The sequence below is a fragment of the Lathamus discolor genome, chromosome 1 (assembly GCF_037157495.1).
Source record: "Lathamus discolor isolate bLatDis1 chromosome 1, bLatDis1.hap1, whole genome shotgun sequence".
Lineage (NCBI taxonomy): Eukaryota > Metazoa > Chordata > Aves > Psittaciformes > Psittacidae > Lathamus > Lathamus discolor.
In genome coordinates this window covers 164010707-164025565 of record NC_088884.1, presented here as the reverse complement: position 1 = coordinate 164025565, position 14859 = coordinate 164010707, and the positions used below count along the sequence as shown (strand labels likewise).

At 53.9% G+C, this 14859-nt stretch overlaps 2 protein-coding genes across 9 annotated transcripts in view; both read left to right on the top strand.

Annotated features, from left to right (window-relative positions):
- Window positions 1–1400, top strand: part of LOC136005126 (centrosome-associated protein ALMS1-like) — a 64612-nt gene extending 63212 nt beyond the window's left edge. For all 6 annotated transcript variants that reach the window (XM_065662338.1, XM_065662328.1, XM_065662320.1 and 3 more), the window contains one exon: window positions 933–1400. In XM_065662338.1, the coding sequence (XP_065518410.1) occupies window positions 933–977 (45 nt within the window). In that variant the 3' untranslated portion in view covers window positions 978–1400. The remainder of the gene's footprint in view (window positions 1–932) is intronic.
- An 8298-nt stretch (window positions 1401–9698) lies between these two features.
- The window catches only part of ADAM33 (ADAM metallopeptidase domain 33), a 30961-nt gene continuing 25800 nt past the window's right edge, over window positions 9699–14859 (top strand). For all 3 annotated transcript variants that reach the window (XM_065662288.1, XM_065662297.1, XM_065662306.1), the window contains exons 1-2: window positions 9699–9880; window positions 12593–12675. In XM_065662288.1, the coding sequence (XP_065518360.1) occupies window positions 9760–9880; window positions 12593–12675 (204 nt within the window). In that variant the 5' untranslated portion in view covers window positions 9699–9759. The remainder of the gene's footprint in view (window positions 9881–12592; window positions 12676–14859) is intronic.

Below are 14859 nucleotides of genomic sequence, written 5' to 3'. Positions count from 1 at the left end.
TTTGTGAAGTACTGGGGACAGATTCCATACTGCAGTTTGTGTGCCAATATACTATGTGTGTGTACTATATACTGTATACACACTGCATACTCTGCATGTGGGTGTGTGTATAGAAGAGCTCAGCTGCCTGTTGCATTCATCTCTGTGATGCAAAAGGTCCCGTCAGGTAGTGGCTGTGATTCCCAAAGCTGTGAGTAATACATGAGTTACCCAAAGCTCTTACTTTATCTTTCACTTCCCTAAAACCATGTCATACGTATTCCATGTTTCAAAACATCACTGAGCTGTCGGCTGAGTTAACAGAATGGTGTTGGTGTCATTGCCTCATGGAGTTCAGCAAGGCCAAAACCAAGGTCCTGCCCCTGGGTGGGGGCAATCCCAAGCACAAACACAGGCTGGGGGATGGAGCAGCCCTGGGCAGCAGCACTTGGGGGTGCTGGGTGAGGAGAAGCTCCCCATGACCCGGCTTTAGCGTGTGCTTGAGCCCAGAACCCCCCGCCGTGTGCTGGGCTGCACCCCCAGAGCGTGAGCAGCAGCTCAGGGAGGGGATCCTGCCCCTCTGCTGTGCTCTGGGGCAGCAGCACAAGAGGGACGTGGAGCTGCTGGAGCGAGGCCAGAGGAGGCCATGGAGATGCTGCGAGGGCTGGAGCAGCTCTGCTCTGGAGCCAGGCTGAGAGAGCTGGGCTGGGGCAGCCTGGACAAGAGAAGGCTCCTGAAGGGGAGACCTTAGAGAAGCTGAAGCAGTGTAAGGCAAGACACGCATTAGGGTTACTTAGGGGAAGAGTCTGTCAGCAAATGTCAGGGTGTGTTCTGACTTTTGAGACTTGTTTCTCACCATCTGACACTGATACTCTCTTCAGACAACATCACCTGCAGTGGTTTTAATGCTTAGAGGATTAATACTCATCTCTCACTTTGGTTTTATCTTGCAGAAGATCACCAACCGTGTCTTGGGGAGGAAGGTGCCTTGGAACTGATAGAGATCTCTTCAAATGAAGTTGTCTGCTGCTTGGTAACCTTGCAGCAGGCAGGAGATTGTGATGTGCCAGAGATAAAGCAGTAAATATGTGTGCAGAGGATGCTGTGTGGTATTCAATTGTGTTGGTTTTGTACTAATATCATCTCTCTGTATTTAAGAATCAGTGATTTGATGGGAATGGCAGGTTTTCAAATAAAGGACTCTTTTTGTAGTGATGTGCACTTCGGGAGTGAACACAGTTTGAAACTACTCGGCTCACAATGTATTTATAACTGATTGTAAAGCGATTTTATACATACTTATTTCCAATTGGTTTTCACGATTTTGTAGGGTTTTTATTTCCTCTCTCAATGTAGAAAACACACTTGTAATGTTTTGTACTGAAAAGCCCCTTAAATAAACAACAGAAGGTCTATTTGTAGCAATCATTGCAGCTATCCTGAATGTATCTTTGCGGTCATATGGGCAACATCTGGGCTGGAACCACCTCTTACTCTTAAGGAAAGCTTAAAGGTGACTGTAATGGCTGTTTAAAGGGGACGTGAAACTGAAAGGGTGGAAGGTTCATGACTTCACTGCCCTTTCACTTGGTTTTCTGTCTTTCTGTATGGGCCAGGAGGGTCTGATCAGAGAAGATGTTTTATGATGATGGGGAGCTTTAACCTCGCCTGGGAGAGTCCCCTTTGCTTCATTCCATGTTTGCATTCTGACAGTATTCTTGTGCCCTTAACTAGCATCTCAGGGGCAGAAGATGATCTATAAAGATTGTGCTGCTTGGTGACGGCAGCCTGAAGTCTCAGTTTCAGTTGCTTATCACAATGGATACATCTGATGTATAAACAGGAAAAGACATCTGAGGAAAACCGAGTGGGTGCGAGCAGTGGTTTCCTATCTTCTGTACTTCAGATGTGCGCTGCAGTTCACTTTGGGGAGCAGCTGTAACCAGTGGTGCGCCCAGTTCTGCACAGGGGGAGGCACAGCTCGGAGAGTTTGACTTCTTATGTTCACTAGGGATGTCACAGAGCTTCTTGTTTCACCCCTTGGCAAACAGTGGTGCCTATGGTCCAGCCCTGCCAGAGGGTCACCCCTCTCATTCATGTTGGGATGTAAAGCATCAAGTCTTTAAATGATGGGAAATATGATTCCCTTAAAGATTAATAGAACTACACTAGATTATACTAGACAATGATTTGGCAGAGTAGTGTTTGAACTATAGCCTCTGCTGATGGAGCCACATGGTATTAAAGCTGCTCTTATATTCCATCCCAGAGTCAAGTGTAAGATTCATGTTTCATATGGGAGTGCAAAACCCCCAACTACCACGAACCCATGATCTAACCATCAGGAGGCCATAGCTGCTCTGGTCTTAGAAATCTTAAGTTGAAAGTGGAGCTTAAAACTAATACAGCATCACATGGCTGATAGATCAGCTCAGGGAATGGCTTATCTCTTTAGACCTTGTCTCAAACACTGGTTTTACCGGTTTGCTCCTTCCACTATCTTGTCCTTTGGATGAAAGTCGATGCTTTGCCTTTCAGAGGCTCTTCCGGGGCTTGAAAGCAGCCTTGCTGAAGCAGAAGGTGCTAAAACCTGGTGGTGCTGTGATTTCTCCTGCAGATTCTCTGATATCCATATGAACAGACTCTTCCCTTGCTTCAAGAAATCCAGTTGTGTTGGAGTCCTGACAAGATCTTGCCTCACTCAGTGCCTGTTTAAAGCCAGTCAGCTGCTTCAACGTGCTTTAAAGCTTTCAGCTGATGAAAAAACAGAGCTTAAGGGCCCCGCCGATGCCTCAGGGGATGCCTGGAAGTCTTCTTACAGGCAGATAACACAGTTCTGATGGTTGTTTGTATTGAAATGTCTGTCCTGTGCCTGTTGCTCCCTGACAACAGCAGAGAGGCCACTAATCAAGTGCATTGCAGATGGAAGAAAGGCAGAGGCAGTCCCTTTACACTCCTTGAGCACCATCCTCAGCTGAGGAAGGCACTATTCACTGTAAACCCTTCCAAAACAAATTGCTGCTGTGGGTTATTTAATGTTTTACCTTGCTTAACAGTGTTCACCGAGTACCAAAGTTACCCAACAGCCATCCTGTGAGTTAAGAGGTGCAGCTTGAGAGCTCTAGCAGCAAGTAATTGCTCCCTTGGTGATAATACTGTAGCCTTCTCCCTTTCTGAGGGTGGAAGTGTTTGCTTCTGTTAAGCATTTTCTGCTCAGGCATGCTTCAGTAGATCAGTATGTGATGTGGAGATTGGGCTCGGATGTTTTACACTGGTCTGGGGCCTCACAAAGAGTTTACCCTCTGCTTTCTGACATGTAAAGCAAATATTCTCTTTGCACACAGGGAAGAAGAGAGTTTTCTAGAGGAACAACGTGAGATTGTTTGACTTTTCTGCCCAGAGGAGTGAGCAATTCCAGGGGAAATCAAGTGAACATCAGGCCAGGTTTAAAGGATGCAGATCTCAGCGCTGTGTTCTCCTCCATCCTCCCCTGGATCTCTTCACGAGGGATGCTAGCGGAGCTGACTCACCCCCATTCCTCGTTGTCATCAGGTCAGATAAAGCTCCTGTTGGCTGCAAAGCCTCCACTGTTTATAGCTCTATGGAAGGAGACTGTTGACATTGGGAGTCAGTGGTTCCAACTCTCAAAACCTCTTTCCAAAAACTCAGGAAATTGTGCTTTTCTTGTGTGGATTCCAGCCTGGAGTCATCTCCATCTACTGCTGCACAAAGACTTTTAGGGTAAATCTGCCGATCTTTGGAAGCTTAAAGAGGGCAGAGCTATTCCTTTTAACCCTTTTGGTCTTGGTTAAGCAGAAATGGTCACTGTCCATCCATACCTTGTTCGTCATCAAGTAAATGCAGTAACAGCTCCTTGGCTTTGGATCACCTCTAGATGTGCTGTCTGCAAACTGAACTTGAGGTGAGAAGTGTGGTGGATGTGTGGGTAGAGGTGGACAAGGTGAGGAAACAGTGGAGGAAAGGGGTGTAAAAAGCCACCTAATGCTTTGAAAAGTTCCTCATTTTAAAAGAAGAGGCTTATTTGCCCTTCAGAAGCACCTTTCATTTCCTCTTTCGTGACCATTTTCACTAGTTTTACATTTGGTGCTGTAAATCCCATCCTGATGGACCATTTATAACAACATAACAAGTCCTGTGGTTCTTGGTGGGTGTATCTGGAGCCTTCTCTACGGGGAACCATCCTCAAGCGAGACATCTGCCACATCAGGCAGTGATGGGGCTCAAATGGATGTTGTCTGGCACATGTTCTTTCATCTCTGGTAGCGGGAAGCATTGCCATGGAAGCCAATTGCAAGGATGATGCCATCCAGTGGGACCTTGAAAGGCTGAAAAGCTGGTGTGAACCTCGAAGTTCAACAAGGCCAAGTGCAAGGTGCTGCACATGGACTGGGGTGATCCTAAGCACTGACACAGGGTGCGCAGAGAAGCTGTGGCTGCCCCATCCCTGGCAGTGCTCAAGGCCAGGTTGGACACAGGGGCTTGGAGCAAGCTGCTCCAGTGGAAGGGGTCCCTGCCCGTGGCAGGGGTTGGAGCTGGAGGAGCTTTAAGCTCCCTTCCAACACAAACCATTCCCTGATTCTGTGAACTTCTTGGAAGCTGGCTGCAGAACATAGTCATGTTACTGTACATCTGTTTCAGTATGGCCTGCTCCAGAGTGGCTGATTCCTGGAAGACTGCTTCCCAGAAGGAATTCTGCTGTCTGTCAGTGGTAAATTTGCTAGTGGTTGTGCCTGTAGGAGAACACAACTAAATGAAGAGGAGTCTTTTAGTCATTGCCCTGTTCTGTGCAAAAGCCAGGTGAGCTAATCTCTTCCACTTATCCATCCTGGTTTATAACTCACTTTTCCTGAAACAATGAACCTAATATAGGAATTACCTCCCTATAATCCAGGTCAAACTTCATAGAATCATCGAATAGTTAGGATTGGAAAGGACCTTAAGATCATCCCGTTCCAACCCCCACCTTTAATCCAGTAAAGACGATCTTAATATACCTCTTCCTTTAGGCTGTGTTTCTTAGTTGGTCAGCTTGGAAGTGTGACCTGGAGTCCTTGGGCATGCTCATCGTGGCCTGGGAGAAGGAATTCTCCCGAGCTGCTGTAAATGGAAAAGCCGGGATTCGTTCACACAGGCAAGGTTTGAAAGTTCAATTTATATTGCTATTTTCCTCCCTCCGTCAGCAGATAAAGGGAATTCTCGGAGCCAAATTGGACCCTGCGGGAGGGTGAATGGCCTCTGCGTGACAAATGAGAGCCGTGTTGATTAATGCACTTCTGGAAGGCACCCAAATTCCATGCTGATGAAGACAGTTGGGAGAGGTCTTGACAGGGGAGAAGGGCTTTAACGCAATCTCATTTGAGCCATGCTCTGTTGCTTTCTAGCTTTATCAGGAGTTGCTTTCATGATGGAAAAGAGTCATCTTCCCAGAGCTGTGTTGGATCCGTACATCCCAGGAATCATTGGGACCTGACTTGCTGGCCTCTGCCAGGTCCCCTTGAGTCATCTGCTGAGTAGCGAGCCCCAAGCTGCCTCTGGAGAGGAGTAAGTAAGTCCCTTGGACTCCAAGGTAACCAATTGGATCTGGAGGAAGCAGTGTGCCAGCCGCATGACGGGGCCTCGAGGAGCTGAGTTCCTGTGGTTGTATCCAGGTTATGTAGCCGTTGTAACAGGACATTGGGTGACATTTGGTCTAAGGAGGCTTTTTGGGGGGTTCTATCAGGGCAGAAGTCCCTATGAACGTCATAGAGCTGTCATCCTTCCAACTGTCCTTTTCCTACCTTCCAACTGTCCTTGTCCTTCACAGAAGGACTCGTAACAGGCTCAGAGCGATGGCGTTTGTGGTATAAGACGCAACGTGTGGGTACCCACAACCTTCCTGAGTGCTTGTGGACTGCGTGTGCTGGTCACCACCTCCATGGCTATGAACAGTGAGTGCCTGGAATGCCCTGGAAACAGACACCGAGGGCTCTCCCTGGGCTTAATTCCACAGTTGTGAGTGATCAGCACTACTCACACGTGCTGCTCTTGGCTCACTCCGGACACACGCATCCTGGCTCGGTGCTCAGCTGCCAGGCTGTGACCCAGCTGCAGACCACGGCAGCTTCTGAAGGCTTTTGTCAGCAGAGGTATCAAGTGATGGGGGCTGTGGAGAGGGGGAGAACGCCTGTTCCTGTGCACAAAAAGGCCTTTTGTAACTTGGTCTGGAAAACCACCAGGCATTGGGGGGCCATGCACGTCTCTGCAGCCAACAGCTACACTCAGGTTCCCTGTGCTGGTGGGAGGCAGAGAGAGTTCTGCCTCCAACTGGAGTCAGACTGGTTTGTGTTGGAAGGGAGCTTAAAGCTGCTCCAGCTCCAACCCCTGCCACGGGCAGGGACCCCTTCCACTGGAGCAGCTTGCTCCAAGCCCCTGTGTCCAACCTGGCCTTGAGCACTGCCAGGGATGGGGCAGCCACAGCTTCTCTGGGCACCCTGTGCCAGCGCCTCAGCACCCTCCCAGGGAAGAGCTTCTGCCTAAGAGCTCAGCTCAGTCTCCCCTCGGGCAGGTTCAAGCCATTCCCCTTGGCCTGGCCCTACAGGCCCTTGTCCCAAGCCCCTCTCCAGCTTTCCTGCAGCCCCTTTAGGCACTGGAGCTGCTCTCAGGTCTCCCCTTCAGGAGCCTTCTCTTGTCCAGGCTGCCCCAGCCCAGCTCTCTCAGCCTGGCTCCAGAGCAGAGCCGCTCCAGCCCTTGCAGCATCTCCATGGCCTCCTCTGGCCTCGCTCCAACAGCTCCACGTCCCTCTTGTGCTGCTGCCCTCTTGTCCTGTTGTTGCAGGTCTCCATCCCCAAATGCTGCTCTCAGCACTTTGCACTGGTTGAGAAAGTGGAGGAATGAGTTAAACCCATCCCATAACAGGCAGTAAAGAGCTGCTGGGGGATGAATGGAGTCTGTTGGCTGCCCAGGGCTTTCTCTGGCTCGTGGCCCCTGCTCCATCCCACCCCTGGCTCACCCCTGCACAGCAGTCCCTGCCACCAATGGCCCTTTCTTGGAAAGACATTGGCAGGGCCCTGCAGCTCTTCATGGCCTCATCCCTCTGGACCTTGCTGTGCTGGGATCTCTCCTGAGCTGTGTGCCAGGCTACTGATGTACAGGCACTGCTGAACCTCTGCCTGTCCCTGCACAGGGCCAGCAACGTCCTAACCACCCTTCCATAGGTTTAGTCTTTGGAGTCACTTCCCCTTTGGCAGTCTTTGTGCTCTCATGGAAGCAGTGGGACCTGCACAGCCCCTCCGTGGTGAGCTCTAGGAGGAGATGGTCTTAAGAGAGTCCTTCCTGGTACCCTGCAGAGCTCGACTCAGGGCAGAAGATGCTTAGAAGAGCTTGTGGTGACAGTGAGGTGCTGCTAAATGGCATTAAGCCACCTCAGGAACACTGCCTTTTGGGCTAATGGGGGCTTCAAGGTGCTGTGGGGAGCCTCACTGATGCTGTCCAGATGTCTGCATCTGCTGGTTGCATCCGCGTGCCCTGTTACCGGGACCTCAGCCCACGGTTGAGTGCCAGGAGGGCTCTGGCTGTGCTGCTAAGACTGGCTTTATGTGCTTTTTGTGCTGGAGAAGGGCTTTGGACAAGGGCCTGTAGGGGCAGCACAAGGGGAATGGCTTTAATCTGCCAGAGGGGAGATTATGATTAGGTAAATCCCCTATCCTATCCTATCCTATCCTATCCTATCCTATCCTATCCTATCCTATCCTATCCTATCCTATCCTATCCTATCCTATCCTATCCTATCCTATCCTATCCTATCCCTTCCTCTCCCAAAGTGTAGGGGTCCCCAGAGGTCCCTGGAGCCTGTTGGGTGAGGGTGTCGTGTCCTCATCTCCAGAGTAAAATCATTTGCAAAGCTTTAATTATGAATGTTAATCAGCATTATTAGTAGGATTTGAATAACGATTGATGAATCCTGATGGGAAGAGAGGGGGTGACCCCAGAAAAGGACCTAAAAGGGCCGAAATGGAGCAGAGAAAGTGCCATCTGTGTATGTCTGTATGTGTCCATGTGTGCCAATGTGTGTCCGTATGTGTGTCTCTGCGTGACTCTGGTTCTGTGTGCATCCATGTCTCTGTGTGTTCATGTGTGTCCCTGTGTCTGTGTTTGTGTGTCCTTGTGTCTGTGTGACTGTGTCTCAGTGTCCACATGTCAGTGTGTCCCCATGTCCCTGTGTTGTGTCCCTATCTGTGTCTCTGTGCTTCTGACTCTGTGTCCATGTCCCTGTGTATGTCTACGTGTCTGTATGTCCACGTGTCCATGTATCCCCATATCCCTGTTGTGTCCATGTGTCCCCGTATCCCTGTGTGTCCATGTGTCCCCATATCCCTGTGTGTCCATGTGTCCCCATGTGTCCCCATATCCCTGTGTCCATGTGTCCCCATATCCCTGTGTCCATGTGTCCCCATATCCCTGTTGTGTCCATGTGTCCCCGTATCCCTGTGTGTCCATGTGTCCCCATATCCCTGTGTCCATGTGTCCCCATATCCCTGTGTGTCCATGTGTCCCCATATCCCTGTCGTGTCCATGTGTCCCCGTATCCCTGTGTGTCCATGTGTCCCCGTATCCCTGTGTGTCCCTGTGTCCCGTATCCCTGTGTGTCCCTGTGTCCCCATATCCCTGTGTGTCCCTGTGTCCCCATATCCCTGTGTGTCCATGTGTCCCCGTATCCCTGTGTGTCCATGTGTCCCCATATCCCTGTTATGTCCATGTGTCCCAGTATCCCTGTGTGTCCATGTGTCCCCGTATCCCTGTGTGTCCCTGTGTCCCCATATCCCTGTGTGTCCCTGTGTCCCCGTATCCCTGTGTGTCCATGTGTCCCCCTATCCCTGTGTGTCCCTGTGTCCCCATATCCCTGTGTGTCCATGTGTCCCCGTATCCCTGTGTGTCCATGTGTCCCCGTATCCCTGTGTGTCCCTGTGTCCCCATATCCCTGTGTGTCCATGTGTCCCCGTATCCCTGTGTGTCCCTGTGTCCCCATATCCCTGTGTGTCCATGTGTCCCCATATCCCTGTGTGTCCCTGTGTCCCCGTATCCCAGTGTGTCCATGTGTCCCCATATCCCTGTCGTGTCCCTGTGTCCCCATATCCCTGTGTGTCCATGTGTCCCCATATCCCTGTGTGTCCCTGTGTCCCCGTATCCCTGTGTGTCCCTGTGTCCCCATATCCCTGTGTGTCCATGTGTCCCCGTATCCCTGTGTGTCCCTGTGTCCCCATATCCCTGTGTGTCCATGTGTCCCCGTATCCCAGTGTGTCCATGTGTCCCCGTATCCCTGTGTGTCCATGCATCTGTACATGGCAGCACCGCAGCCCCCCTCGCTGAGCCGAGCCTCCCTCCTCTTTGATACCCCTAAAGCCTCACTCACCCGAACACCAACCCCAGCCCCGCCGCGTCCCGATGCTCACAGCCGCCTCCCTGCCCCTCTTCCCTTGCGGGGCTGGCGGATGTGGGCTCCCAAACCCCTTTTCCCCCCTTCCCCATCCCTCGTACCCCTCGTGTCCCGCCGGGATGCGGGCGGGGGGAGCCCGGGAGCCGCGCTCGCCTCCGCTCTGGTTCTCATTACGCGGCCGGGCTGGGCCAAGAACCGCAGCAATAAATAACGGCGAACAATGCCGGCCCCCTCCCTCCCTCCCTCCCTCCGCCGCCCGCCCCTGCAGCCTCCAGCCGCCGCTCGGGCACGGGGGCTCCGGCCCGGGGCGGGCGGCGGGCGCCACGGTGACGGCCGCGGGCAGCGGCATGGCCGGGCCCGGCGCCCCCCGCCGCGGGGACAAGGTTTTGGGGAGCCCCGGCTCCGTCCTGGCGCTATTGGTGCTACCGGTGCTGCTGCTCGCCCCGGCGGGGGCCGCGGGACCCGCAGGTAAGGGGATGGGGGGGGGACGGGGAGGGTGGTGCATGGATGTGGGATGATGGGTGAGGGGTTCCTTGGCTTCATTGGGCCCCCTAAATCCTCCCTTCGCTGCCCCATCCCGTTCCAGCGCTGCTCTTTGACTCTATATGGTCCGGTCGGGATGGGAGGGCTGGGATCGGCTCCTCGCCCCCGAAAAGTGGGGACCCCACATGTCCCCCTCCCGAGCGTCCCCCACTATCGATCTGGCTGCGGGTAGTGGCACTTTGGAAGGCTCTGGAGGTGTTTGTGTTGCTGATGTGTGTTTTGGGGTGAAACATGGCTTTTTCTGCTCTTGAGGAAGTAACACTATTGCCACCCCCCAGCCCCCGATGTTCCTATCGCTTGGGGGGTGCCAGGTTGGGGTTATCCCCTTGTATCCTCTCTTCTCCATCGCTAATTCCATCCACAGCCCCACCACGAAGCTGGGGCTGATGCTTCTCCACGCGAAGCCCCCTTTTCGTGACGGTTGTTTTGCACTTCCGAGCTCTCCTGGGTTCCTTGCTCGGTTTTCCAGCAACTCCAGGATGGACCCGTGCGAGCAGGGAAAGGAGCGGGCAGGGTGGTGGGAGCCAGGATCCGCTTGGATAAAGCGGAGAGGAGGAAGGGATGGGAAGCGTGCCCGCTTCTTGGAGCTCCGGCATCCTCCGAACGCAACAGCGCAAACGTCCCAAGCGCCAAAGCAACGCCGTTCCCGACACAGAAAGGGCTGGGAATGAGGGTTTTCCAGGAAATACAAGAGAGGGGGGGTGGTGGGAGAACCCCTCTGCTTCGTGTTTGGGTTTGTTTGACTTAGATTTTGTTAAGGCCTTATCCCATGCTCCGAGTGTCTTTGATTCCCAGCAAAAAGCTCCATCCAAACCGGCGAGGAAATGTAAGAACCAAGAGGATTTTAGGACGTGGCTCAAAGCCCAGCCCAGTAATTCCTGCAGAACGGCTGCCCCTCGTGTCCCATCCTCTCCCTGGACAGCGTGGGAGAACGATGGGATCTGCAGCAGGAAAAATTGGATTTGGGATTTCTTCCCCCCCCCCCCCCCCCTTTTGTGTAATGGGAAGGCAGCAAATCCCACCGGAGCTGAGCACAAATCACATCGCAGCCGTGCCTCAGTTTCCCCATTAGTAAATGCGGGTGGTTGTGGCCGGGGGGGGGGGGGGGGGTTGGAGGCCCCTCGTGCCTGCTGTCGGGAGAAGGGACCTGGGATGGTGCCACCACCTTATCTGCAGTTATTCCTGGAATCTGATTGCATGCTATATATAAGGAAAGCTGATTAAATGCCACTGTGCGATAGCGGCGGGCGCGTCGCGGGGTACCTCGGTCACGTTAAACACTCCATCTGCAGTTCCCAGCCTGCAATTCCTGCCCTACAAATCCAACCATATTCCAGTGCCTAAAGGGGCTACAAGGAACCTGGAGAGGGGCTTGGGACAAGGGCCTGTAGGGCCAGGCCAAGGGGAATGGCTTGAACCTGCCCAAGGGGAGACTGAGCTGAGCTCTTAGGCAGAAGCTCTTCCCTGGGAGGGTGCTGAGGTGCTGGCACAGGGTGCCCAGAGAAGCTGTGGCTGCCCCATCCCTGGCAGTGCTCAAGGCCAGGTTGGACACAGGGGCTTGGAGCAAGCTGCTCCAGTGGAAGGGGTCCCTGCCCGTGGCATGGGATGGAGCTGGATCAGCTTTAAGGTCCCGGCTGGGATCCTATGATTAAGCCAAATCCCCCCTGATCATTGCACAGGGAACCAAAACAAGCACATAAAATGCTGAAGCCCTAAGCCCTGTTATTCCACTCCCTTAGTAAATAACTTCACCCTTTGCTGGGGAAGAGGATTCGATCCAAGTGTCCACTGACAACATTTGGCTTGGCGCAAGGCTCCAACCCAGGACCGTTTTGCTCGACCTCATCTCCCTGCAGCATCACTTCTGTTTCTGTTGTTGTCCAGCCTTAAGCCCTCGGTAGCTGCTCTCTCTGCTGCAATCCAATACAGCCACATTGTTTAGGAGAGAAAAAAAACCTCTTCGAAAGCCTGTCTGTGTGTGATGGAGCCAAGGAATTGCTTGTTCTGCTCTGCCCGGGGGAGCTGGGATGGCTCAAGACAAACCCATGATGTGCTGCTGCTATTTTAGCTCCTCAGCTCCCTGCCTGAGCCCAGCACTGGTTGGGAAGATGATGGCTTGACTTCCGGGGGGGTCAAACTGTGCTTCCTCACCCCATAAATGATGATGATCAATGGTATGAAAGCATAAAGAAAAAGGAAAAAAAGCTGAAATATGGAAGCTTTTGTGTGATTTGGGAGTGATGGAGCAGGGGGAGGATGCGCTGCCTCCCTGCCCTTGCTCTGGGGTGCTTGGTGCGGTTTGCTTGCATTGGTTGGTGGTGGCAAAGGGGATGCCATCCATGTGCTGGCTGCTTCTCAGGGTTTAGGGCCATTTAGGTCACTGTTTTGGGATCTGGGTGGACGGAAATGCTCCTGAGAGCTTCCAGGAGCAAGGCTGGGCCAGCAACAAGGGTGCTGGCAAGGGGAGAGGGTGATGCTTTGGCTTCAACCTGGTGCCCATGCCCCAGGAGCACCTAAGAGGTGGCACTGGTTGTTGGCTGGAGTCCTCAGCTCTGTTCCTGGTGTCTGTGGAGCAGCTCCTGCTCTCGGGGTCTGCCATGCTCTGTTCATGTACTCACCAGGTCTTCTCCTCCCCAGGGCCACCACCCCATGGGGAGCGGGTCACCCCCCACTGGCTCCTCAAGGGCCGGACCAGACGAGCCGTCAGCCTGGGTGAGAAGGTAAGAGCAGAGATGGCTCCTTCCTGTGCAGATGGGTCCTGGGCATGGAGGTCTGCACGGTGGGACTCAAATGGAGGTGTTCAGTTTGCATGAGCAGGATGTTGGGCTGGGGCAGCCTGGACAAGAGAAGGCTCCTGAAGGGGAGACCTGAGAGCAGCTCCAGGGCCTAAAGGGGCTGCAGGAAAGCTGGAGAGGGGCTTGGGACAAGGGCCTGTAGGGCCAGGCCAAGGGGAATGGCTTGAACCTGCCCGAGGGGAGACTGAGCTGAGCTCTTAGGCAGAAGCTCTTCCCTGGGAGGGTGCTGAGGCGCTGGCACAGGGTGCCCAGAGAAGCTGTGGCTGCCCCATCCCTGGCAGTGCTCAAGGCCAGGTTGGACACAGGGGCTTGGAGCAAGCTGCTCCAGTGGAAGGGGTCCCTGCCCGTGGCAGGGGTTGGAGCCGGATGAGCTTTAAGGTCCCTTCCAACCCAAACCAGGCTGGGATCCTGTGCTGTGTTGGCAGGATCCCGTTAGATGTGGTCATAACTATTGGGCAGGAGGGAGGATGGGTGAGATGTGCAAGGGGGACAGAAAGGAGCTGGGAGGTTTGGAGGGGGGAGATGGAGGTAATTCATCAGACTGACAGCTTGGCCAGGGTCGAGGGACCAACAGCATTACGAAAGGATTTAAGTGTGATGTCCTTTGGAATTCTGCGGAGAAGCTGGGTGCAGGCTGTTGGAATGAGGTGCCGTCTCTTCCCAGGATGTCTCTGCTGGCTGTCCCCTTCCCCACCACCTCACCATCTCCACATCTCCCTTCTGAGATGCTCTGGTGCCCCTGGTCTGGGTTTGGTGCTTGGCTCTGGGGCCACCAGCTTCACAGCTGCCCATTGCAGCTGGTCCCTGTACCCCTCAGCAAGGAGGTGCTGGGGGCTGCGGTCTCCTTTGGGATGGATCCAATCACTTCCCAGCACAATGATCGCCAATGGGATGGTCGTAGGATCCAGCTTTGTGTTGGGGCTGAGCAGATTCGCTGCTGGGAATACTCAGTGCTGGGAATTGCCCTTCTCTGGTAGCGGAAATAGCCCATCACATTGGGGATGCTGTGCTCAGCCTTCAGCAACGTGCCCTCCCTTCCAGGAGCCCCACGTTGGTGTATATATGCATTGGAAGGCACTTGGAATGGGGAGCACATGGCAGCAGGAGGTGTATTTATACCCCCAAGTGTCCAAATGGTGCTGGGTGGGTGCAGACCATGGGCATTTCGGGAATCACGCTGGGAATCCTGGGCCGGGATGGCTGGGCAGGACCCGGAGCACTTCCTGGCGTCTGCTTTGCATCCCCTGGCTCCCTGCAGCCTGGAACAAGGAGGCTCCTGTTCCTCGGGGCAAGGGAAAGGCGGGGAGAGGAAGGGTGGTCACAGGAGGGGGGGCTTCAAGCAGGCAGGATGGTGGCAACCAAAGGATGGGGTAAGGGATGAGCGTGCTCCCTGCTTGGGGACAGAGCCCCAGCCCAATCCATTCTGTCCTTGTGCTGCTGCTGGCTGTATCTTTAGGATCTGTTTAATCCACCCCATCCCCACCCTGTCTCCTCCTGCTCTCCAGCAAAGATCCTGGAAATAAACAGGGCTGTGTGGTTGCTGTCAGCCATCCAGGCTGGGCTTCCCGGGTGGGACTCTGCCAGGAGACAGCATCCCAGTGCAGGGAATGACGGCTTGTGACAGCCCCAGTGCTCCTACATCCCTTCCCTGCAGGTGGGATGCTGCACGCTGGCCCGTGCCGCGGTCCATGGGGACATCGCTGTGTCTCAATTCCTTCCTCCCGATGGGACGAGGAGGAGGATGATGATGGTGGCCCTGCGGTCCCATCGTGTGCGGGCTGGCACGGCGCTGCCTCCCCCCTCGTCACCCTCCTCTCTCCTATTGTTCGGGGCTGAGCTCCCCGCGGGCTCCTTGGCTCCCAGCACACATGGAAGTGATTTGGGAGAGGCCACGGAGGAGGTCGTGGGGACCCTGATTGCAAACAGCTCCCTCCTTGCTGCTGGCTTGGGGTGGGATCCTGCCCCCTTGCATCCTCCTCCTTCCCCTGGCTTGGGATGCGAAGTGAAGGATGTGGAGCGCTGACCATGGGCTTTTCCTGCCCTTCAGAAGTGGGCATGGAGGTTGTGCCCAGCACCTTGGCTTGGGTGTCCTGCCAGCATCCAGCCTTA